Here is a 21,873-nt window from a genome sequence, read left to right as displayed (position 1 = left end):
CAATCCAGAGATGCCTTCCTTAGTATTCCTGCCAAGGAGAAGAGACTCAGATTTGTCTGAGGCTGGGTTAGACGACTTTGTTTCCTGACAGTGGTGATTAAATTATAGCGACAACGTAGAACACATGTGTGCTCATGGTTCTGTGAACCTTATGTGTACTTTGGCTTCCTGGAGTCTCTCAACAGCTCTGTAGGGCTGAAAAACAACGGTGCTGGGGTACAGGGTGTTCAAGGAAGTGGCAATTTAGGACAAGTGAAGGACCTGCTGGCATTGGGGGTGCTGTCTGTGAGGTGTGGCCCTTCTCCATTCAGGGACCCCCCTGGAGGGCACACACAGGGCTGGATCCCTCCTTTTCCTTCCCCTCCTGTAGGCAGCCTGGGTGCTCACAGAGCCCTCTGCCCCAGGAGGAAGGTGACGCAAGCTAACTGAATGCATAACTTTATTAAATAAATGCTTTGTCAGGACAAAAGACAAAGATCAAGGAGTAACATAAATTATACGTTGAATAAATAGAATACAGAAATCTTCACTTTGTAATAAAATGTGAGATCTTCTGGGTTTTTCTTTTTTATTTCCTTAAGTACAAAATGCTAAACAGGAGCTGAGCTCTTCCACATTGGGGATGATTTTTTTTTTCCCGCGTTTTGTTTTTCACAAACTGGTTTGTTGTTTTTTTAATTTTTTTTCCATCCATTTCACCAGTAAAAAGTATAAGCATTTTTTTTTCAAAGTTGAAAACAAAAAAGAAAAGAGAGAACAGAGAGCTATGGTGTCTGAACGTCAAAACTAGAAAGAGCTACAGTAATATGTGCTATGGTTACTGCTGCTGTAAAAAACCGAAAACAAAACAAAGCCCAAAAACAACCGGTAGGCATCTCGGAATCTGAAGGAGTCTTGTCTGAACTGTGCTATCCATGTGACAGGCTACTGTGTGACAGTGATGGTGTGTTGGGGATGGGGCTGAGGCTGGTGACTAGGGACCAGAGAAGTGGGGTGAATGGATGCAGGGTGGCCAGGGAACCTCTTCCCCTCTGACGCCTCCCCCCAATCCAGCAAGACTTAAAAGAGGAGGCCAGAGTCTGTGAAGTGGCTAACGTCTGTACTCCATTAGAAAACCAAGAAAGCATGTTTAAAGAAACAAACACCTAAAAGGGGAAAGAGGGTGGAGTAACAACAGTGCAAGGAACCTTGCACCTTAGTGGTTTTAAAATAAAGACAGTACAACCCCCAGGCTCCTAGTCGATAAAACCTCGCTCCCTTCTACCATCTTTCTAATCATGAAAGCCAGAAGGCTCCAGGGTCTCTTCTCCTTGGCTCACTCCTCTCTCAAGTTGTGGTTTTCCACTCAAAGTCCGCTAGGGGTCTGAGCGGGAAGGAATGCTGCCCTCCCTGCCTGGGAGGGGCAGGTGGTTTGGAGGTTGCCACGGCAACCCGATCTTCTAAGGAGTTAGTTGGTGGGAGAGAAGGATGGTGAGGATGTTACCATGGAGACGGATCATGGTACCTCCTTGGCGTCTTCTGGGGCAGGTGTTCCCAAGCCTTGTCTGTCTAGGCCTGGCCGTCAGAGGAGTCTTTTATTCCCCAGGTTCCCCTGCTTTGTTCTGGCTGGTCAAGACTGGCCCGCGGAGGAGACTCAGCCCTGCTAGGCCCCTCCCCGTTACCTGGAAGTAGTGGGGGAAGAGAGCTATCTTTTCCACTGCTTGAGTGAGGCGGTTGTCAAAAAGGGATGGGAAGAAGTCTTCCATGGGAGAGAGTGGGGGTGAAGATAGGCAACAATAAGACCCTTGGCTGTAGATAAACCCAAATCAGAGGCCTCTAATGGAGCCAAAGGCTGGCCTGGAGCCAAGAAGCTTTTGTTTCGGAAATGACGGGACCATTGCAAGCCTGCCTCCTCTCCCTGTGACATGGATAAGGGCACCCCTCTTCTTCCGATGTCCCCATTTCCATGGTGTCTGTGTCCTGGGTGCAGCCAGACCTCCCATTTGGAAAGTTTAGTTCCATCCGTCTATTACAGACAAGCTTCCTCTAGGGAGAGACTAGCTGCCTAGACACACCTCTCCCTAAAGGCAGTGGAGAGAAATCACAAGTTTTTGTGGGGGGAGGTAGGCTAAACTGGGGAAGGCCAAAGTGTCTGTACAATGTCCTCTGTCTGTGGCTCACAACAACGAGCCCATGTAAAGGGGCAGAGGCTCATTCAAGGTCCAGCAAGTAGTGGGGTGAAAAGAACACCCCTGTCAGGAGTCAGCTCCAGGTCCAGGAGGGATTGGTGAGTAGGCAGTTTCTGGCTCAGTCTTTTCTTAGGGGTCTTGGCACCCCAGTATCCACTTGGCAAATCTCAGTCAGATGACTGCTCAAGATTCAGAGAAAAAGTTAGCAGAGAGGAGAGACTCACAGAGAAGGTTTAGGATACTGGCCTAAGACATGCTGAAGCACGTGTTGGGGGCTGGGCGCGTTGTGCAGGGAGATGGGTGCACTGACCCTGCAGGTCTGCTAAGTCCTTCCGTGGCCATCCCCATCAGGCCCTTTGTCTTATGAAGATCAACTACCTCTTTCATTCCCAGCCAACTGTCCTGTCCAGGCACTAGGAGACACCCCCATAGCTACATAGCCATCAATTTCCTATGAGTCGACGCATGTCTGTTTCTTGGCTGTCTCTTTTCGTTGCTCCAAGTTCACTGTCGCAGGGGGCCTCTACTATGCCGTGCCATCAAGAACAAAGGGCTGTGTCCACAGCAAAAAGGGGCCTCCCATACCAATGTCCTAGTCCCCTCTTCTGGCTGGCTATCTTCAGTCTTCAAGGACAGTCCTAAGCCCTTTGTTGAACGCCTCTTTGTTGAAGAAGCTAGTGGACATTGAGATATTTTTTTTTTTCCTTCCTTAGATCAAAAATCTGGCTGGCAACAGAGAACAAGCCGTGAAGATCTCTGCCTGAGTTCTCCTGGGCTTTGCACCCTCCTCTACCCCAGGGAGGATGTTTTTGGACTGGGTGGAGACGAGGAAACTCTTGAAAGATTCTTTGGCCTCAGTCCCTCCTCGTGGGCTGAAGCTGACCTGAGGCTGTGGCGTCTGTGAGCATCCACTCACTGTCCCATTGGTACCCAGTCAGGCCACTGATGACTGTTTCCAACCACACTTCTCAGGTCTAGATCCCGCTTCAGTTACCCACCACCTGGGCTCTGTGACTTGAACTGAGCTCATGTCCTACCTCAGAAGCACCCCCCTAATCCCCCCATTTTCCTCTCAAATCCCAGAGGGCTCTTTAGCTGGGAGAAGCCAAGGGAGCTTCTATTGGTATTTCTTGCTTTCTTTCGCTCTCTTGCTCCCCCAGACCTGTGTCTCTGCTCCATTTTCTATCTCTGTGGAAGGCTCTTCTCCCCCCCCCTTCCCCCCTGAACTGCCTCCTCCTTGGCCATCTTTCATGTCAGTTTCTCTCTGATCTGCTAGCCTGACATCTGAGGGAGACTTTCAAAATTCAGTCCTGTCCATAGAGAAGGAAAGGCCTGGGCAGGCCAGTGGGTTAAAGATGGATCTGGTGGGCTTATGTGGTGTGGTGTGGGGTGAGATAATTCCTTTTTGAGGGCTGAAATGTGATGACCTGGGCTGCATAATTGATGGACCTTTGGGTGCCGGCAGCTACCTGGGTTGGTGGATACACTTAAGCACCGTTTGGGAATCAGGACAAGGTCCAAGTTGGTGACCTACAAAAGAGCCAAACTTGTAGCTCATGGGAAAGGCTGCCCAGAAGTAGGCTAAGCTGGTGTTCTGGGTTGCATCAGTAAAATATGGATTTTTTTTCCCAGAATGAGGAAGATCTTCAGTGTCCTAAAGAAACTACTTTGAAGAGGTAATGCAAAACTTTGAAAGAAGGAAAGAGGGGAAAATAAAGTAAATAGATTTATATGCCTATATATGTCTACATGGAGCCTTGTAGGTAAGTACGTGCTCCTTTGTTGTCTCCGCCGATCTCCCTCCTCCACAGAGGCTGCTGGGCCAGCTAGCTTTGAGTCTAGTGAAATCAAGGGCCGAAGCCACATGCTTCTGAATGCTTGCTGTCACTCTGGAAAATCAAGTCTTTCCAGTGTTGGGGCTGGGATCCTGATGTCTAAAAAAAAAAAAAAAAATCTCCAACAAGAGTAAAATTTGTACACATACTGAGTTCACTCATCTGCTTGGGGAAAAACCTATCTGCAAATCACTCAATGTCCTTTGTTTTTTAGAGGGATGGAGTGCATTTTGGTCTTTATAAATTTGGGGACAAACTACCCTGCACTTGGGTAGAGGGAGAGGAGAGTTAGGGGTCTAGCCATGCACACTGCTTGCTGGAGGAAGCAACAGACCCGAGAGAGAGAGAGGCACAGACACATTTAGTTGTTTCTTTTCTCCCTCTGACCAATCTAAACTGCGTGTCACCGAATGCAACGCTTTTTAAGTGTCCCAACATCTCCCTGACCCCAGGCTAGAACTGGAAGCAAAGGACAGATCCAGTCTTGGCTGTGGGGCCCTTTCTGTTTCTCTTCTCTCTCTCTGCAACCCCATCTGCCATCCCTCTTTTCTACACCAATGCTTTCTTTCCATCTCTTGCTCCTTTTCTTCTTCCCTTCTCTGTCCATTCAACTTGCTTCAAAAAGAAATACATTTCCGGCATGACGGTTGGGAGTTGTCTCCTTAGCCCTTGCTAGAGATTCCGAGGTCCTCAGTTTCCTCAAATATATATGTATATGTGTTTCCCCTAAATGAGATGAAGTGAGTGGCGTCCTGGGGTGGAGGGAGGCGCTGGCTGGAGTTGGGGCTGGGGGAGGGTGAAGGAAAGGGGGAGGACGGGAAGAGACGCATCACTCAACATTACTGCTGTCGAAGGTGTGGCACTGAAAATCCCCATCGACGTACTCCATGCCTGGCAGCTTCATCCCGTACTTGTCCACACACCAGCAGATGCCACGTTTGCGGCCACGAGAAGGCTTGCACTGGGGGAAGAGGCAACAGGTAGTGAGACAGCTGTGCCCTGAGGCTTTCTTCTTGTCTGACTTTCCCCCCCACCTTATGCTTGAGAGTTGAGAAGGTATACCCTTAGCCAATCCTTAGGGTTTTGGTATCTCTATCTCATGGGGGGAACTTAAAGAAAATGGTCCATTCAGGCACCCACCCTGCCCTGGGGTAGGTCCTGCGATATCCCTTTTGTCATTCATGTCAGGGCTACCAAGCCCACATTCTCCAGGGTTCCTCAAGGGAAGACCTTGACCATCAAAATAGAAAATATTGTTCTGTGGCTCTATCACAGCCAGACACAGCTTAACATGGCTCATGTGGCAGGGGTTGGTCTAAGTGCTTTGTCCAGAAAGACCATTTATTTCTCCTCACCAGCGTGGTGGGGACCTCTAGTCTCCATTTTACACGAGAAACCAAAGGCACAGGGGCTTTAAGTAACTAGATCAAGGGGACACAGCTACAAGTGACAGGGTCAAGATATGCCCCAAGGAAGTCTAGCTTGTGGCTGTTAACTTAGATTTGGGGGTCCCCTATAGGCACTGTCACAGTCAGTCAGTTAGAAATGTAAAGCGGGTGGTGCCGAGCCCGCTGAGGAGTCGCCATGAGCAAGGCCCACCCTCCCGAACTGAAGAAATTTATGGACAAGAAGTTATCATTGAAATTAAGTGGTGGCAGACATGGGCAAGGAATACTGCGGGGCTTCGACCCCTTCATGAACCTTGTGATTGATGAGTGTGTGGAGACAGTAACTAGTGGGCAACAGAATAACATGAAAATGGTGGTCATGTGAGGAAAGAGCATCGTCATGTTAGAAGCCTTGGAAAGAGTCTAAACAATGTTCAGCAGAGGCGCCCACATCCCTCCCCAAAGATCCTGTGTGATTGGTAATTGTGACGTAGAATTGGGTCATGTACATTTTCATATGAAACTTTTTGCTAAATAAACTTTTGTGATACTAAAAAAAAAAAAAAAAAAAAAAAAGAAATGTAAAGTGCTTAGAGTCCACTCCAGCCCCTAGGAGCGTGGCAGAGGGGCACGTACCTGCTTTCTCTTGTAGAATCCTTTGCGGTCACAGTTGGGCAGGTACACAGCACGGGGCACCATGCGTGGGCTGGCTTTGAGCTCCTGCAGGGAGGCTTCCATATGTCTGCGGCAGGGGCCCTGTGAAAACAGGAGGGACAGGAGGCATGGCATGACCCAGGGCAAAGCATTAGGATGTGCCATCTGATGGTTCATGTATGACATCCAAAGGGACCCCGGGAGGAAAAATCTATCACCTTTATTAGAAGTTCCTAAGGATCTTTCTTCTCCCTCACCTGTCTGGTGCCCTGGTTGCATAGCAAGCCTGCATGTGGCCAGGCAGAGAGCCCTGCTTTCCCATTTTATCTTTCAGGTCACTCACCCTCAACTTGTCTACCCTTCCAAACAATGAAGACACAAGCTGCACTTCCCAGATATCCTAGGATAATGTCCAGCTTTTTCTCGGAACTGGCCATAGCTCTAGTGGGTCATATACCTGGTAGGTGCTTACTGTTATAATAGGCATCTTGAGCAATAGGTCCTTTGACAGGTCTAGTCTACACATCTTCTGTAGCTACAGATGCTTAGGTAAGATTCAGGGGGAATCAGATCGGGCTGGTGGCCAGGGCAAAGAGGAGAGAATCCTTAAGACTCACTTGTTCAGATTCCTGTCTCATCTCAGGTGCCGGGATGACTCGGGGATGGGCGGTGTTCTCTGCGCCCCCGACAAACTTGGACTGGGTCAGCTTCTTCTTGCGGTCCTTCTTCACGGCCTCCGCCTTCATCTCGGAAATGCGAGTATGCTTGGGCCGGAAGACCTTGGGGGAGTAGGTCTCTTCCGCCATCTCAGAAGTGGTAGGTTCCTCATGCTCGCGAGAGTCTCTCTCTGCTGGGAGATGGGGGTCAGAGAATTAGCTTCTGGGGCTGGAGAGCAATGCTTAGAGACCAGGATCGGGAGGTGTCATGGAGGCTCAGAGAGATGTGATGGGGTCTAGGAAAGCAAAAGGGGGGGGGGCGGGGTAGGAGACTTCACGTGGGGGCGCGGTTCTTGACCAAGTCTCACTAGTGTACAACGAAAGGCAGGCTAGAGAAGAAAGGAGGGCAGGGCAAGGCTCAAAGCAGGTGAAGGTTATGGAAAGCAGTTCGCTGGCCAGCGACATGGCTCAGGAGATGAGGAAGTGGCTGAGGACAGAAGGCTGAGCTGTGAGGATCTGGAGAGCTGGGCCAAGGGAAGAAGACAGCCCAGCCCCGACGTGGACAAGAACAGCCAAGTGTGTCTGTCTTCTTAAAGAGGTCTTTGTACTTTCAGAGCAGCTGGGCTGAGGGGTGAGAGATGCCTGGACCTGGGGATCCAGGGTGAGGGTGGAGACCGTAGTGAGGACTGGGAGATAGGAAAGGTGTAAATGCAGGCCCTGGAGAGGAACAAAACAGACGGAAGCCAGGGGCCTCATCCTTCCACGCTAAGCTCCCAACTGGCTCCGTGCCGCAATCTGGGCCCTGGGAGGCCGACAGCTGGCTGGGGCCAGACCAGTTATATATAGGAGCAACTTGGTGACAATCTATACTTAGTTGACTTATGACCTTTAGGAAAAGAAAAAAAGAAGCAGGACTTTGTTAGTCAAGCCACCTGCCTATTTCAGTACATGTTTCCAGTAAGTATTTTCTCCTCATAGGTGCCCACAATTCTCCTTTCGGCTCCCTGACCTTGTAACCTGAATAGAGTATAAGTGGAGACTGTGGATTGCAGTCCCCGGTCTAGGACGCTGACACACATCAAGACCAGATGTAAGATCAGGATGGGGAGTGGGCCCAGACTCCATCACCTTTCCTTTCAAATACTCAAAAAAGAAAAAGGAGCTTTGGAATACCCTAGAATAATAAGGTAGGGTGAAGAAAACCCAACTGTCCCTCAGATACCTAGATACGATGACAGCGAGGGATCTCTGATGTGAAAGAAAAGGGGAAAGAATTCAATGACGTTGAGATGAAGGGGGATTTGTAAGGAAAGCGGCATTTCGGAGAAGGCATTATGTGCTGTCTTCAAGCTCCCAGCCTGAAGGAAGATCTGGTGTGAGTGGGCAGAAGAGTAGGCCTGGAGATTTGGCCTAACCTGGTTAGAAGAGCAAATGGCACCAAGCACACAAGCATATGTTCCTCTTGGGCCTGTCAAGCTTAATGAACGAGGCATCCTCTGGGGCGCGGAGTGGGTGGGTGGGAGGCTTTCACTGATCCTGGTAGGTAGCTGGGTTGGGTGTGTATGCACAAGAAAGGAAGAGAAACAACTACCAGAAGGAAATGTGAGTGCTGGGGGCAGGCTGTACCTGAGTCAAGCTCTACATGGGGACCTCAGACCTGCAACCCTTCCTCAAGGCGTGATTTTACTATATCAGAAACTAGTAGGGAATGTCTAATCCCAGGCTTACTGCCCAATGAGGAATGAAGCACTCTAGGCATTAAAAGAGGATATCTTGAGGGGAGTGAACCCAACTTTCTTGAGTATGGACTTGGTGGACAGGACACAGGAGGAGGAATGTCTAGTTTGGAAGCTCTGTGGAGGTAGAACAGTAGAGCCTGAGACCTTTTCCTTAAGGAATTTAAAGGACTTTTGTGCAAACTCTGGGCCTCACTAAGTCTGGGCTTCAGGGGTGCCCCCACTCCCCTAATTTTCAGGCTTCTTGCTTGTGAAGGGGGAGGCTTAAAATTTTGACGTGCCGCCCAGTTTTTGTGCCTTTTCACCCCCCATGAAAGCTAGAAACCTATTCCTAGGCAGAGGGAGAGTTGAGTATCAGAGATGCTGATCAGGGTCTTGTGGTCACCTGGAGGCTCCAGAGAGAATTAGGAAGATAAAAGGAAAAGCAGGCCTTGAGGTGGAGTGCTAGCTAACCCCCGCTCAGCTGCCTTGTGGCCGAATCATACACAGGATTTCAGCTTCTGTAAGGTTTGGCCTTTAGATAAAACAAGAGGCACAAGTACCCTGGATACCCCTGGAGTCGCTTCTCCAAGAGAAAATGAACGGAGGTGCTTGAAGGGAAGGCTGCAGGAGAACAGAACACTTCAGGAAACTTCCATGGCTGTTAGAAACAGGCAGGGCTCTACCTCCAAGTGGCCAGTAGGTGGCGCAGGAGGCCGAGGACACTCAGCTGGTGGTCATTTCCAGGGAAGATGCAACTAAAATCTGTGGCACCTAGGTGTCTCCCCCTCCAAGTAGTTTGAGAATCTTATTAATCTCTTACCCATCTTTGTTTGCTTTCACTATGCACTAAGAAGGTTTGTGGGTGGGCAAGGGAGAGCTATGTAGGAGTGGAGGACAGTGGGAGCTGCTGTTTCTTACACACACACACACACACACACACACACCCCGAGCACGCGAACCCAGATATGGCGCTGTTCATCACATCCCAGCAAACACAGGGAGTATCCACCGGGGAGCAGGTACAGATTTATGATTGCCGAGGCACACCAGCAGGAAGAGGTAGCATTGCATGTGGCACTACAGCACTGCGCAGTTACCTTTCCCAAGCCCAAGCAGCCCATACTCTGGCGGCTTTCTTGCAGGTGGCTGATACTTCACCAACGTATGGAGACACAAGTTCTCAGGAAGCCTTCCCACTCCACCTTGCTTTCTCGTCCTATCAATCGGCGAATCCAGGTGAGACCTGTTGCTACCTGAAGTACCACTTTTCACCCTGGCTTTTTGTCATTCTGGCACCGTGAAGAACCTCGCCTTGGGTTAGCTACTATTGGATTTTTGCTCAGTTTGATCTCACAAAGAGAAGCCCGGGGGTAGCTTTAGCTGTAGTGGCTTGTCTCCCAGCAGAGAAAACAGCTACACTTGGAGTTCATGGCCCAACAGGGGTTGAGGGCTTTGCCAGGCCACTTACACCGGGGGAGTGACTGCAACTCCTTTTCCAGTCAGAAGACAGGATGGGGACACACAGAGAATCTCCCTATGGGAGCTCCCTATGTGGAATGTTAAGTGTTGGCTTCTTAAAGGGGCACAGCCTTGTAGTTGATATATCTTTGTCTTTCTTTGGATGGTATTCGAGAAATACTCTTTAAATGCACAAGCGAGGATGCCCTGAAGGCAAAGAGAAGTTGAGTCTAGAAGCATTTCTGCAACATAAATGTGGCAACTTATAGCTTAATGGACGCTGTGGGAGGCCATGTCAGTCATGCCCCTGCCTCAGAGCATGGTCACCTCATTACAGAAAGGCCCAGAGAAGTGAAGGGACAAGCAGTACTTGAAGGCCCTGGTGTGTGAGGCTTCTAATTGGTTGAGGCTGTGCCATCCAGGAGTCAGAATGGTTATTTAAATGAACAAATACAACAACAGCAACCCCCACCCCCACCCCCACCCCCACCCCCACCCCCAGGTCCTCAATTGCTCTCTTCCCATTTCCAGTGCCCCAACAGCCACATGCTGTTGGCTGCCACTGTGCTGTACAGGGCAGACATAGAACACTTCCATCACCACAGTAAGTTCTACTAGATCGCGCTGGCCCAGGACACCGGCGAGGACAAAAATAGTCAGGCTAACTGCTCTGCCCGCTCCCTGTCTTGTCTTGTCTCTCAGCCAACAGGCAGCCGCTTGCTCTTTGCTGCAACACTAGGCTTGTGGGAGAATCAGGAACTTGGCTGCCCATTGCTCCCCCCAGCCCCCAAATGTAAGCAGCAGTGTTTCAGTCTCCCTGCCTCAAGTCTGAAGGCTTCCCAGCTGCAGACGATGCTAATTAGCTCAATTACACTGTGTGGGTGCATTTGCATATAGAGATAGGGAGGAAGGGTTCCTTCCCCTGGCTTCCCTGCTGGCTCACTCCTGAGGATCCCTGAAGACACCATTATGTTTTCCACTGTGGTCAGTAATAGAGGTAGTGTCCGGGGTCACTAACAACCGGAACAATGAGCTGACCGTCCAAGAGGAAAGCAAAGGCAGACAACTGTATTCTAAGGTGGGAGGAAGGCCAGAAGTGCTCATTCAATTTCATGTAGCTTAACTTTAAAATGAAAAAAAAAATTGTATGTATGTATGTGTGTATGTATGTATGTATGTATCTATGTATGTATGTATGTATGTATGTATGTTTTTCTTTTTTTTTTTTGTCTTTTGAGACAGGGTTTCTCTGTGTAGCCTTGGCTCTCCTGGACTCGCTCTGTAGACCAGGCTGGCCTTGAACTCACAGCGATCCGCCTGCCTCTGCCTCCCGAGTGCTGGGATTAAAGGCGTGCGCCACCACACCCGGCTATGTATGTATGTATGTATACAGTGTTCTGTCTGCATGTACACCTGCACATCAGAAGAGGACATTAGATTTCATTATAGATGGTTGTGAGCCACCATGTGGTTGCTGGGAATTGAACTCAGGACTTCTGGAAGAACAGCCAGTGCTCTCAACTTCTGAGCCATCTCTCCAGCCCCAACTTTTAATTTTGAAACTGATAGTTTGCTTGTTGAAAAATATTTTAAGGGCAGGGTGTGGTGGCACATGCCTTTAATGCATGTTCTCGGGAAGTGGAGGCAGTTGCATCTCTGTGAGTTCGAGGTCAGCCTCCTCTACAGAGTGAGTTCCACAACAGCCAAGGCTACACAGAGAAACCCTGTCTCAAAAAAAAAAAGTTTTAAGTATGTGTTGGGACAATTTTATGACATATATATATATATATATATATTTGAGATCTTCTGTAAACATAAAAAGATGCCATGGATTTCAAAGACAGTGTGGAAGAATGTTGATGGTTTCATTATCATGGTTTGGGTGCATGTTAAGATGATAGTATTTTCTGTTAAAACACACTACCAAAATTAATTTCCTCTGTTTCTTTTTAAGTCTTTAAAATTTCTGTCTGCTATAAAAATTATAAAAATTGTGGTCACTGCAAAATCAAATGCTACATATGTGGCTTGTGTTATGTTTTGGCTAGATGTGCTATCCTAAAGACTCCTGAAGGATGGGGCAGATGGCTCAGAGGTTAAGAGCATTGACTGCTCTTCCAGGGGTCCTGAGTTCAATTCCCAGCAATCACATGCTGGCTCACAATCATCTATAATGTGATCTGGTGCCCTCTTCTGGCCTACAGGTGTATATACAGGCAGAAAACCGTACACATAATATTTACTGCTGATACATAATACATAAATAAATCCTTAAAAAAAAAGATTGCACCCTTGGTGGGGGACATGGAGATGTTACAGCCCTGGGGGTATAATCTAGAGATCCAATAACTGGAACCCATATAAAGTCACAAACTGGCAGAGATATCGCATGAGGCCCTGAGATTTTGTTCTGACAGTAATTTCAGTGAAGGCTTTAGGATTTGGCAGGGGAAGGCCACTGATGTGACAGTTTAGTTTGGGGGCTAAAGTATAAGACCACCCATTTGGTTGAGCCTAAAGGCTCAGCTGGTGGGCCCTAGTAGGAAGGCAGGCTTTGGTTATCTGCTTCCTACCCCAGCAACCCCCAAGGGAGGAGCTTCCTCAGCCTCTGGGGCAGGTTAAGATGGGTCTTGGCAGAGCCTCAGATTTCCTTCACTGGCCAGCTATAACCTCTCAGCCAAAGGCAGGCCTGTGGAAAAGTCTGGGCATAATCCCACAATGGGGCAGATAGATGGTCCCTCCTCTTTCTTTCTGATGTAAAAGCCCTGTAGTCACTTCTGTCACCCTGTCCTACTGCAGGGTCTCACCATCCGCTTGCCATCCCCAAGGAAGACCTGTGCCACCAAGGCAGGTTACCGTGGGCAGTAGGCCGAGGAGGTACCACAACAGATCTTGTCTTGGGCAAGTGGCTTTCTGTTTCAGCTCCCTGTCTCTTTATCTATAAGAGGAGTGGGGGTGGGGTGGGGGTGGGGTGGGGTGGGGCTTGACCATGATGGTTGCTGTGGGTTTCTTCCAGCTTTAAGGTTGGGCCAGTATCCAGACAGTTCCTGGAGAGAAGCTAGGACACACCTAAGAGTCCGGCAAAAAAGGCCACTTCGTTTTACAAACAAATGTCCAGTTAAGTCATTTGGATTTCTGTTTTGTTCTGTTTTGTTTTGAAAGAAAGAAAAGCAAGCCGCATCATAATAGAAATCATGGCTGGGCGGCAGAAGCAGACATATGTACCAGCTTCCTTGGTTACTTGCTTTGTTTCTGCAGACGTGAGCCTGCCCAGCTTGGAATCCAAGGATAGCTGTTGAGAATTGCTACTTTGGCCTAATTGGCTAAAGTGCAAACGGCAACTAAACAAACCCCTCCCACTTGCCCACTTGTGGTGCCTGGTAACCGCCCCCACCCCCCACCCCCTCTGCTGGTATACTTGGTTATGCACAGAGTCCTCCCAACTTCTCAGTGTGGTAGCTCTGGAGGGTCATGATCCCTCCTTTAAATTTTAACTGTTCTCACACATTAAACACCTTAAGGTTTCGCAGGCATTGACTGCTCAGGTACAAAGTAAAACTTTTTTTTTCTTTTTGGTAAATCTATCTTCCCCTCCATCTTGTTTCTCCTCTCAGGACCGGGTCAGCAAGGGTTCTCTCCTCCCCTCTGTCCTCTGCTCTAAGTGGCTCAGTGACCTCTGGCCGGAGGTCAGCCTTGGCCCTGCCAGTGCAGCTGCAGGCCCACCTGTTTGCTTAAACCGGTGCTGTTTGCTCAACAGCTGCTCAGATTTAGATGGGCTGCCCTCAGGGGACACCTCAGAGTTGGGAGTGGATAAGAGGGAGGGGGCAGAAAAGGGGAGGGCCTTGAAGGTGGGGTGGGGGGGGGGGAGGGCACTTGGAAAGCAAAGGAGTGTCACTGGACACCGCAGAAAGACCAGGGCAAAGGCAAGTTAAAGCGCCATCCCAGTCGCTCAAACTACCCGTTTTGGTTGGCTTCCACAAAGCCAGCTCTCACAGACTGGCTTCGCAGGGAGGGCACTCGGTGGGAAACGTATCTGGCTCCTTCAGTTTTCCTCAATCCTGTTCAATCCAGACATGAATCTGGCCAAAAAAACTTTACTCTGGATTGAGCGTGGCATTTGGACCGAGCTTGGAGCTGCAGCCTGGCCGATGGAGGGCAAAGGCTGAATTCATTTAGGTAAGGTTCCCCCCCAACCCCCACTCCCCCCCCCCGTCCCTCGCGCCCCCTCCCCCCGCACGCCACACACACATTTGATGTTGCTCTTTGCCTTATTTCTCAATGACAGGATTGACATTCGCAAACCTCTACTTCCTACATTTCGGATTTCACTTCTCCGCTAGTCCAGGAGACACTACCTGGAACCTCCTGTATCCTGGGCTCCCATCGCTGAAGCCACAGGCTTTTTTCTAGAAAAAGCCCTCGGCAAATCCTTGGCCTTTGAACCCACCGAGGCTCACCTTCATCTTTTGTCCCCTTTGTCCCTTTAGCCTCACACACATTGCCCTCTGTTTCTTTATCTATCGCTGGCCCCTGAACTAGCCAAAAGAAAATGCAAGGCCAGGCGTGCTCCCAGCACTGGGTGATCTGTAAGCTACTCCCTCTCCAGTTGCCAAGCAACGCACCCAGCAAAAAGCCAGTCTCCGCCTGCTTACGTACACCTCCCTCTCCCGAACCTTTGGCTGCCTGCCACCTCTCTCTCCTCTGCTCTTCACTTCTTAATCTAGAAATGCACTGTACTGGGTCCGGGGGGTGTTACATAATGCAATAATATAAGAATGTATAATATGTGCTTTTGGCTGCATGCCAAATATAAATACAGTTTTATATATATTATAGTTTGCATCCCCGGGAGATGAGGCATGTCCATGCTCACTCTACTCAGATTTCGATTGTGGCGGGGGCGGGGGGCAGGGAAGGGGGCAGGAATTCTGCTAAAGAACACAGAGGACAACCTCCTCTCTTCACTATCCATTTATCTCTCCTTAAGAATGACGTCATCCTTAGGTTTTTATGGATCTACCTAATAGCTCTCAGGTTGAAGGATTTTCCTCCGACAGCTGGATCCCATTCGGGAGGAAAGTATCAACCTTCGCCACTGTGGACCTCAGGCAGGACACAACTGGGTGACTAGGCACCTGCCTGCCTGAAGTGGGCTAGGGTTGAAGTGAGGGCGAGGCGAAGGGATTGCTTCGGGTTGAAGCCGCTGCAGAGAATTCTAAAGTGATCTGGCGCGGGACAAAAACCGTGCGTACGTATGTGCTTGTATGTGTGCGCACGCGCGCGCGTGCACTGGGTCCGCTTGGGAAGTTGGATGCTGCCTCTGTGTGGGCCCAGCATTAGGGCGCGCGCGTGCGCACTGCGCGCAGACCTTCTAGCCCAACGCCTCCCAATCAATCCCTTGGCTGGGCAAATAAAAGTGGGGCCAGGATACTGCGGAGTCATAGCTTGCGCGTTTCGGTTGTGATGGGATTGCTAGCCACAATTTTGTCTCCAAACCAGGTAATGGATTCTTACTGTTTCGGCGGGCAGGGATGTAATAAAAATAACCCCGAAAATCGGTCTCTGGGGCTTTCGCGGTTTGTTCATCACCCGTACCCCTCATGATGCAACTTCTCGTGGTAGCCAAAACCTGCAGTTCTCGGGTAGAGAAGCTGAGCTCACGCAAACTCCGCCGCCTACTGACGGGTCGCAGGAATCTCCTACCAGGTGCAGTTCGTACGTCCTTAGTTTGTATTAAAACAACAACAAAAAGCAAAGCAAAACAAAACAAAACAAAAAACCCCCAAACCCTCACGTTGTAGTGTCCGTGAGTAATGGACTACTGGTAGTGAGAAGGGCTGTATCTTTGTAAGGAACTGTACCAAAGAAACAGTTAACCAAGTCTTAACACCTCTAGGAGAGAGTCAATAGCTGTTAATCTCTCCTAGTCCAGATTTTGTGCATCTTTGGTTAAGCTTAAAAATATATAATGTATAAATATTATAATAAATAAAATATTATATATGCATATATAATATATATAATATGCTATATATGTGTATATGTACACACACACACACACACACACACACACACACACACACATTCAGAAAACTCCCCAAAGAAACCTATCTTGAGGCAGAATTGTTCTGATTGAACAAGAAGTTCTGTCAATCATTTAAATCATAGACTCCAAGGCACAGAGAACTTGGAGGCGGGGCAAGTGGGGGCGGGACAAGCGGGGGAGGGGTGGCTCCCAGTGCGTGGTCTTCCTGTCTCCGCCCCTTGAATTTTGCATTCTGCGTTTCCAGGGCCCCTCAAGCATTTAGCCACACTCACTTTTGGTCTGGTTTAAGTGATTGGTAGGGGGTGGGGCTGCTAGGGTAGGGTGGAGTGGGGAGAAAGGGAGGGGAGGTTGGAGAGGGCCAACATCCATTGGGAGCTTCAGATAGTCTTCATCTCACATCCCTCTTTACCTCTCAAACCTATGTGCATCTTTCATCTTAGATAAAAATCTGATTTCAGGAGGGGAAAAGAGCATTAGATTCAGGGACGGACATTCAGCACAAAACACCAAACTCTTTCCACCCCATACCCAACGCCCTTCCCCAGCTCTCCTGAAGTATTCTTTCTCTTCCTGGGAGGAAAAAAAAAAGAGACGTTTTACAGTCTAATGCGTTTTTTCATCGAGCATAATGAATCACATTAGTTCAAAAGCAGCAAGTGTACGTGTGAGTAAGGTCTCAACACCTCTGCCCAAAAGACATTAGTTATCAAAGACTCTGTGTGTGTGTGTGTGTGTGTGTGTGTGTGTGTGTGTGTGTCTGTGTACACGCACGCGCGCGCGCGCACCCCTGGCCAAATAGGAATGGAGGAATAACTCTGGAGTCATAGAGATGGGGCGTGAGGCTTGTGTGTGGGGGGGCGTCAAGGTGGATTTAGCTCTAAAGATGGGTAATGCATCTCCAGGCCCCAGTTAAAATGATCTTTTAACAAAAGGATTTTTTAAAGTTTAGGGAGAAAAGTATGGGGTGCGGTGGAGAAGGGAGTTGATAATTTAACCTGTTCTTTTTTCAGAATGAATACACGGGCTTTGGACTTTGAGACTCAATAGAACCTTCAGAGTCATGATTGCCATGAGTTAGGAGTGGGGGAGGGTCGGGCTGGGGTGGAGGCTGAAAGGAGATGGGTCGCAAACTGGAAGAGCAGGGTTATACAGCAGCCTAGGATAGCAGGATCTGCCAGGGCTCCAAGTCAGAGGTGCAAGGACCCACCCTATCTACTCCCAGGAGCTACCTGGGTCTAAGCCACTTGCTGCGCAAAGCTCTTGGGTCTCAACCGGTCCTAGGTCCTTACTCGTCCAAGGTGCCCACCCCCTCCCACTGTGTGCCGTGCAACTGGCACCCCGGGAGCGCTCACCTATCTTGGTTTGCTCTCCGTAGCTCTTTTCGTTGAGGCAAACCCCGCGGCCGTGCAGCAGGGCGTGCAGCGGCTTCTCCTCATCCTGCCGGGGGAGGCAGCGCAAACCTTGGGCGCAGCGCTCAGTGTAGACGCCACACGACTGCCCCTCCGCCAGGGCGCAAGTCATGCAGCAGCCGCAGCCAGGCTCCTTGACCAGCTCGCAGCCCAGAGGGCTTGGGGGACACATGGACAGAGCTTTCTCGTCGCAGGGCTCACAGTGCACGAAAGAGCCCAGGCCTTGAGTCGGCGCGGCATAGGCGGCCAGCAGCAGGAGGACCGCGCTGAGCACCATTTTCTCCGAGTCTCGCTTTACTTCGGGGCGGGGCAGGAGAGTGAGAGTGCGTGGAGAAAGGGGTCAAGAAGGCGCCTAGAGATTTTTTTCCCCCAAATCTCTTGCAGGTAGAGCAGGTGCCCTCCCTCTAACACTTGCAAAATATGAGGCAAGGAGGATTCAGGTGCCTGCACGCAAGTCCCAATTGCAAAGATTAAAGACTTGCAACAGGTTGGGGTGAAAAAAGGAGGCGCGCCAGGTGCACGCGGAGAGTGTGCGGAGACTGAAGAAACCCCCAGGAGGGATCGAGTCAGAATTGCGGGGTGGGGGGAACCACAGAAATGCTCACCCCAAAGCAACAGAAATAATGAACTTGGAGGCGCGGGGCGGGGGGAGACAAGAAAAAAAAAGGCTTTTGGTTTTTTTCTTTTTGCTTAAAGTCTAAACCGCACCCACAGCCATCCAAGCCTCAGTGGCCAGCTGCGCCGCTGCTGCAGAACAGGTAAGAAGCGTTGGCGGCTGCCAAGAAGATGGGGGGAAAATTGAAATCAGGAGGGGTAAAACCCCAGCAAAAACCCAGACCGCACTAAACCTGGACCCCAACACCTTTTTTCTCCCACTCTACCACCACCTCTGCGAAACCCGCAGGTTCTGCGTGTTGTCCGAAGAAGGGTGCAGACCGAGGAGGGGAATAACGAAAAAGAACAAAAAAAGGGGGGAAAAAAGCCCAAACAGCTTTGCAGCTCTTTCCTAGCTCCTTTTAACCCCCGGCAGAAGTTTCCAAAGAGACTGCGGGCTCTGGTCGAGCAGGCGCTTTTAAATAGACGGCCCCTGGCTGCCAGCCAGTTGTAGCTGCAATTTGAGCTCCCCAACACCCAACCCATGCACGGATGCCAAGGAGCTTTGCAGCACAAACTCACACGGGGTGGGGGTGGGGGAGAGGCCTTCTAGACACACGGGGGCTCCCCCCTTCGCTCCCTGAACAGTGCCCTCCACCCCACGGAATGTACAAAAAGGGCTTGGGGGACTGACGAGCTACAGAGAGTAGGGAAAAGGTGGAGGGAGAAATAGATGAGAGTAATCTTCAGGAGCTGGCTGAGTACAATGGAGTGACTAGATTCCCCCACAACTAGCCTGGACACTGGCTGTTAGGACTTAACATTTTCTTGCTAGCCATGGATGCCCTGACCAAGAAGTCCTTTCCAACTTTGGCAGGGGTGGGGGAGGAGGAAACGTGTCTAAGAGGCCACTGAAAGTTTGTGTGTTTGTGTTTGTGAGACAAGTAGTGCACACTAGCTGGTGAGGGGTGTTAAGATGAATTTAAAGGAAAGAAAGAAAGTAAGAAAAAAGACCCCTCCCCCATCAAAAGTCTGAGAAAAGGTATTAAAGTAAGAGCTTCTTGTTGTTCTGGTGGGATACTGATTTTAGTTATATTCTGTGGCTATTTTCCTGTTGTTAGGTGCATTTTCAAGAAGGGATACCCACCCAGCTTTGTTGGCAGGAGTGACTCAGACTCTGAAATGGTGTGGGCTGTCCGTTTTATCTGGCATCCTTCTCATGGACACCTTAAATGTCCCTTTAAATGAGAGAAAGGTAAGGGAGGCAGACTGCAGTGATAACCAACCTCCTTGGGGCTACCAAGGGGGGCATTTCTGTTCCTGGAGTGGGCAGGAACCATACGGCAGGAGACCTTGGCTTATGGTTGCTGCAAAGGTGTACAGCTTAGGAGTACGAGATGGCAGGACGCTGGGGCCTGCACAGGAAAAGTCCCCACCCAGGGCTTCACCACGCCACTTGAAACCCCAGGCAGTTGATCAGCACTAGGGGCCATTCTTCCCTTACGAAAACGAAAGAAAAGCTAATCCTTGAAAGAAGGAATATGATGCTTTTAGCTTTAAATATTTTGAGTTTGACATAATAGGTGGGCTGTAGTCTGCTCACCACAGGTTAAAAGAAGGAATGGCCAAGCAGTGACTATCTCTGGGGAGTTCCTGGGGGGGAGCTCTGGCCCTTTCTCCAAGTCCCTTCTTTCCTTGCTGAGGGCTCTGTTCTTTTAGAAAAGGGGCTGCATTTCACGAATTTTGCCACTAGACTGCACCCTTATCTATGATAAGAATTCTTTCTGGAGGACTGCTTTTGAGAAAATATTTCCCTTGCTAGCTCCGTTTGGGAGCATCTTACCCTGGTGCCGTTCACACTCCTGGATCCACATACTCAATTCTCTGTTTGCCAAAAGGCACATTTTAAAAACAAGCCCAAAGCTGTGCTTTTTTTTTTTTTTTTGCCCATTGCCAAAGGACTTGTTGGTTAGGAGAAGGAGGAAGAGCTTCATGCACTGACTTATTCCCCAACCCCTGCTTGCCCTCCGCCCTCCCCAAAAGCATGAAGGATAGTTGATTCCAACCGCTTGCCTCTACTTGGTAAAGCAGGGAGCAAATGAATGTTAAAAAACTGGGTTGAGATACTATAGAAGCAAAAGAGACTAAGTGTTATTTTCTCATTTGAGTCAAGTTCAGTGGTGGAACGGCATTGTGTGGGGGCTGGGTCCACCTCATCTTGCTGGATAGCCTTAGAGGTAAGTGGGAAAGCTAAGAGTCGTTCTTCTGAGGGGACCTACATTGCCCAGTTCCTGTCATCCTGTACTCTCAAAAGATGGCCTCTAGTGACAGCTTTTTTTTTTTCCTCCTAGCTGACTTCTTGTGGGAGGAAAGTACAGTATGTGAGGACCAGAGGTGGGCAAAGAGAAGAAAGAAGAGAAAGTGTGGAGAGCTGGTCCTTGGCGGATGGTGGAGGGGTCTTGGGGCAAGATCGATGAAAGCCTGTCTGTGTTAAGCAGCCATTTTGATCCTCACTTTCAAAAGGGCAGGAGGAAACCAGAGATAGACTCTGCTCTTCAAGGGTTTGGGTTAGGTTCTTAACAGCACGTAAGAAAATAAGACTCCTCGGCATCTTGAGATTGTCTGTAGGGATTTTTGTTCAAAGAGAGGTAACTGGTGAGATGAGTTTTATGCTCAACAGTCCATATGGAACATTTACTGATGAGCATGTTGGGTGTTGGGGCAGAAGAGCTTCCCGGGAACCCATTCTCCTTGCCCTGTATTCGAAAAGCTCCAGGCTCTTTACAATAACTTTTAGAAGATGGGAGGTGGGGTGGGGGGAGTTAATATCAACAGAGTTTCATTGAGATGGCTAACTTAGTGTAGTCACGTTCAGATCTGGTCTCATTCCCAGAGGCTCCTTTATGCCTAGCTTACTTTCACTGCCACAAACATTCCCTGTGTGTGGATAGCTGAGCTCTGTGAGCCTTTGAACCCAATCTTCTTGAAGATGTTGGAAGTTAAGTACCATCCACCACATCCCATATCACCTGAGATCACTCCCTCCTCTGATTTGCAAAGAATTAAGTGATGATTAGAATTAAACATCAAGAACGGCAAAGCGAAAGACAGTTTTGTGCTGTTTACTTGAACAACTTTTCCCCCACCGAGATACATACATACATACCAAGATGTACCAGGAATAGATAGTAATGCCACCGTCTCATCTGGATGCCACACTATGGTACTTTTAAAAACAGGCTCAAGTCACTCCACAGTAAAGAAGTTAACCTGGACTGGGTCGGGGCAGAGTAGCAGCTCGAGGCTGCTTTGGTGTAGTGACATCATTGAAGGCTAGGTGGCAGAACAGATACATCAGTGAAAACACGTCTCTTCTCATGCAGGGGAAGAAAAAGAAGGGGTGAATGGAAGTTTTAACAATGGGGTTAGGTGCAAGGGAGAAGTGAAGGCTTGACAGAGGGGGCCATACCTGTTTACCCACACCTTATGTGTCCACATATGCTGCCAAGCCTGCCCACTGCCCCTGTGTTATCACTACACCGGCCCGAGTTAAGAAACCATTCTAAATGTACCTCTAGTGTCTACTCAAGATTTACCATGGAGACAAGGTTTGACCAGCTCGGATATGGTGACTTTTTATTCAACACAAGCAAGCTCTAGAGTTTTCTCTGATGTGATCATCATCATCAAAGCACATGGCACTGTCTCCTTTTACATGGTTTAAGAATGTTAATTTGAAAAAAAAAAAAAGAACGTTAATTTGTCTATTTCACACAATCAAGACACACAGCTGTCTGCTCTGTACATTTTGCTGTCCTGGCTGGAGACTTTCTCAAGAATAACACAGTGTTGCAAGGGACAGCCAACCTGTCCTACCCTCTCCCATCCTCTTCCGTGCAGATGGGGACCCTCTCTTCAGATAGCTCTGTATCCTTTTGCACAGTGGA

General features: G+C 49.2%; 2 protein-coding genes across 3 annotated transcripts; one reads left to right on the top strand and one right to left on the bottom strand.

Annotated features, from left to right (window-relative positions):
- Positions 1-422: 422 nt before the first annotated feature.
- On the bottom strand, positions 423-18,391 carry IGFBP5 (insulin like growth factor binding protein 5). 2 transcript variants are annotated; one of them, XM_084778567.1, is made up of 4 exons: positions 17,276-18,391; positions 6,663-6,895; positions 6,028-6,147; positions 423-4,964 (listed from the first exon to the last, which is right to left on the bottom strand). In XM_084778567.1, exons 1-4 carry the CDS (start codon positions 17,607-17,609, stop codon positions 4,833-4,835), a joined length of 819 nt encoding a protein of 272 aa, XP_084634693.1. In that variant the 5' UTR covers positions 17,610-18,391; the 3' UTR covers positions 423-4,832. The 2 variants fall into 2 exon arrangements, with proteins under 2 accessions (XP_084634693.1, XP_084634694.1); XM_084778568.1 differs by having other exon boundaries at positions 6,663-6,892.
- Positions 5,043-5,972, top strand: LOC311595651 (small nuclear ribonucleoprotein G-like). The gene has a single exon (XM_084778569.1). The coding sequence runs from the start codon at positions 5,588-5,590 to the stop codon at positions 5,774-5,776; it is 189 nt and encodes a 62-aa protein (XP_084634695.1). The 5' UTR covers positions 5,043-5,587; the 3' UTR covers positions 5,777-5,972.
- Positions 18,392-21,873: the final 3,482 nt, after the last annotated feature.

Source organism: Acomys minous, assembly GCF_964271855.1.
Source record: "Acomys minous genome assembly, chromosome: 4".
Classification (NCBI taxonomy): Eukaryota; Metazoa; Chordata; class Mammalia; order Rodentia; family Muridae; genus Acomys; species Acomys minous.
Note: the sequence above shows the minus strand (reverse complement) of the source record. Positions and strands in the feature narration are given on the sequence as shown.

What these genes read in the sequence shown, in the direction of transcription:
- LOC311595651 (XM_084778569.1), top strand. Translation starts at nt 5,588, where the DNA reads ATGAGCAAGGCCCACCCTCCCGAACTGAAGAAATTTATGGACAAGAAG.
- IGFBP5 (XM_084778567.1), bottom strand. Translation starts at nt 17,609, where the DNA reads ATGGTGCTCAGCGCGGTCCTCCTGCTGCTGGCCGCCTATGCCGCGCCG. An exon ending in CGGAGAGCAAACCAAGATAG is followed by an intron (nt 6,896 to 17,275) that starts GTGAGCGCTCCC and finishes CCCATCTCCCAG; the next exon opens with CAGAGAGAGACTCTCGCGAG. An exon ending in TGAGACAGGAATCTGAACAA is followed by an intron (nt 6,148 to 6,662) that starts GTGAGTCTTAAG and finishes CTGTTTTCACAG; the next exon opens with GGCCCCTGCCGCAGACATAT.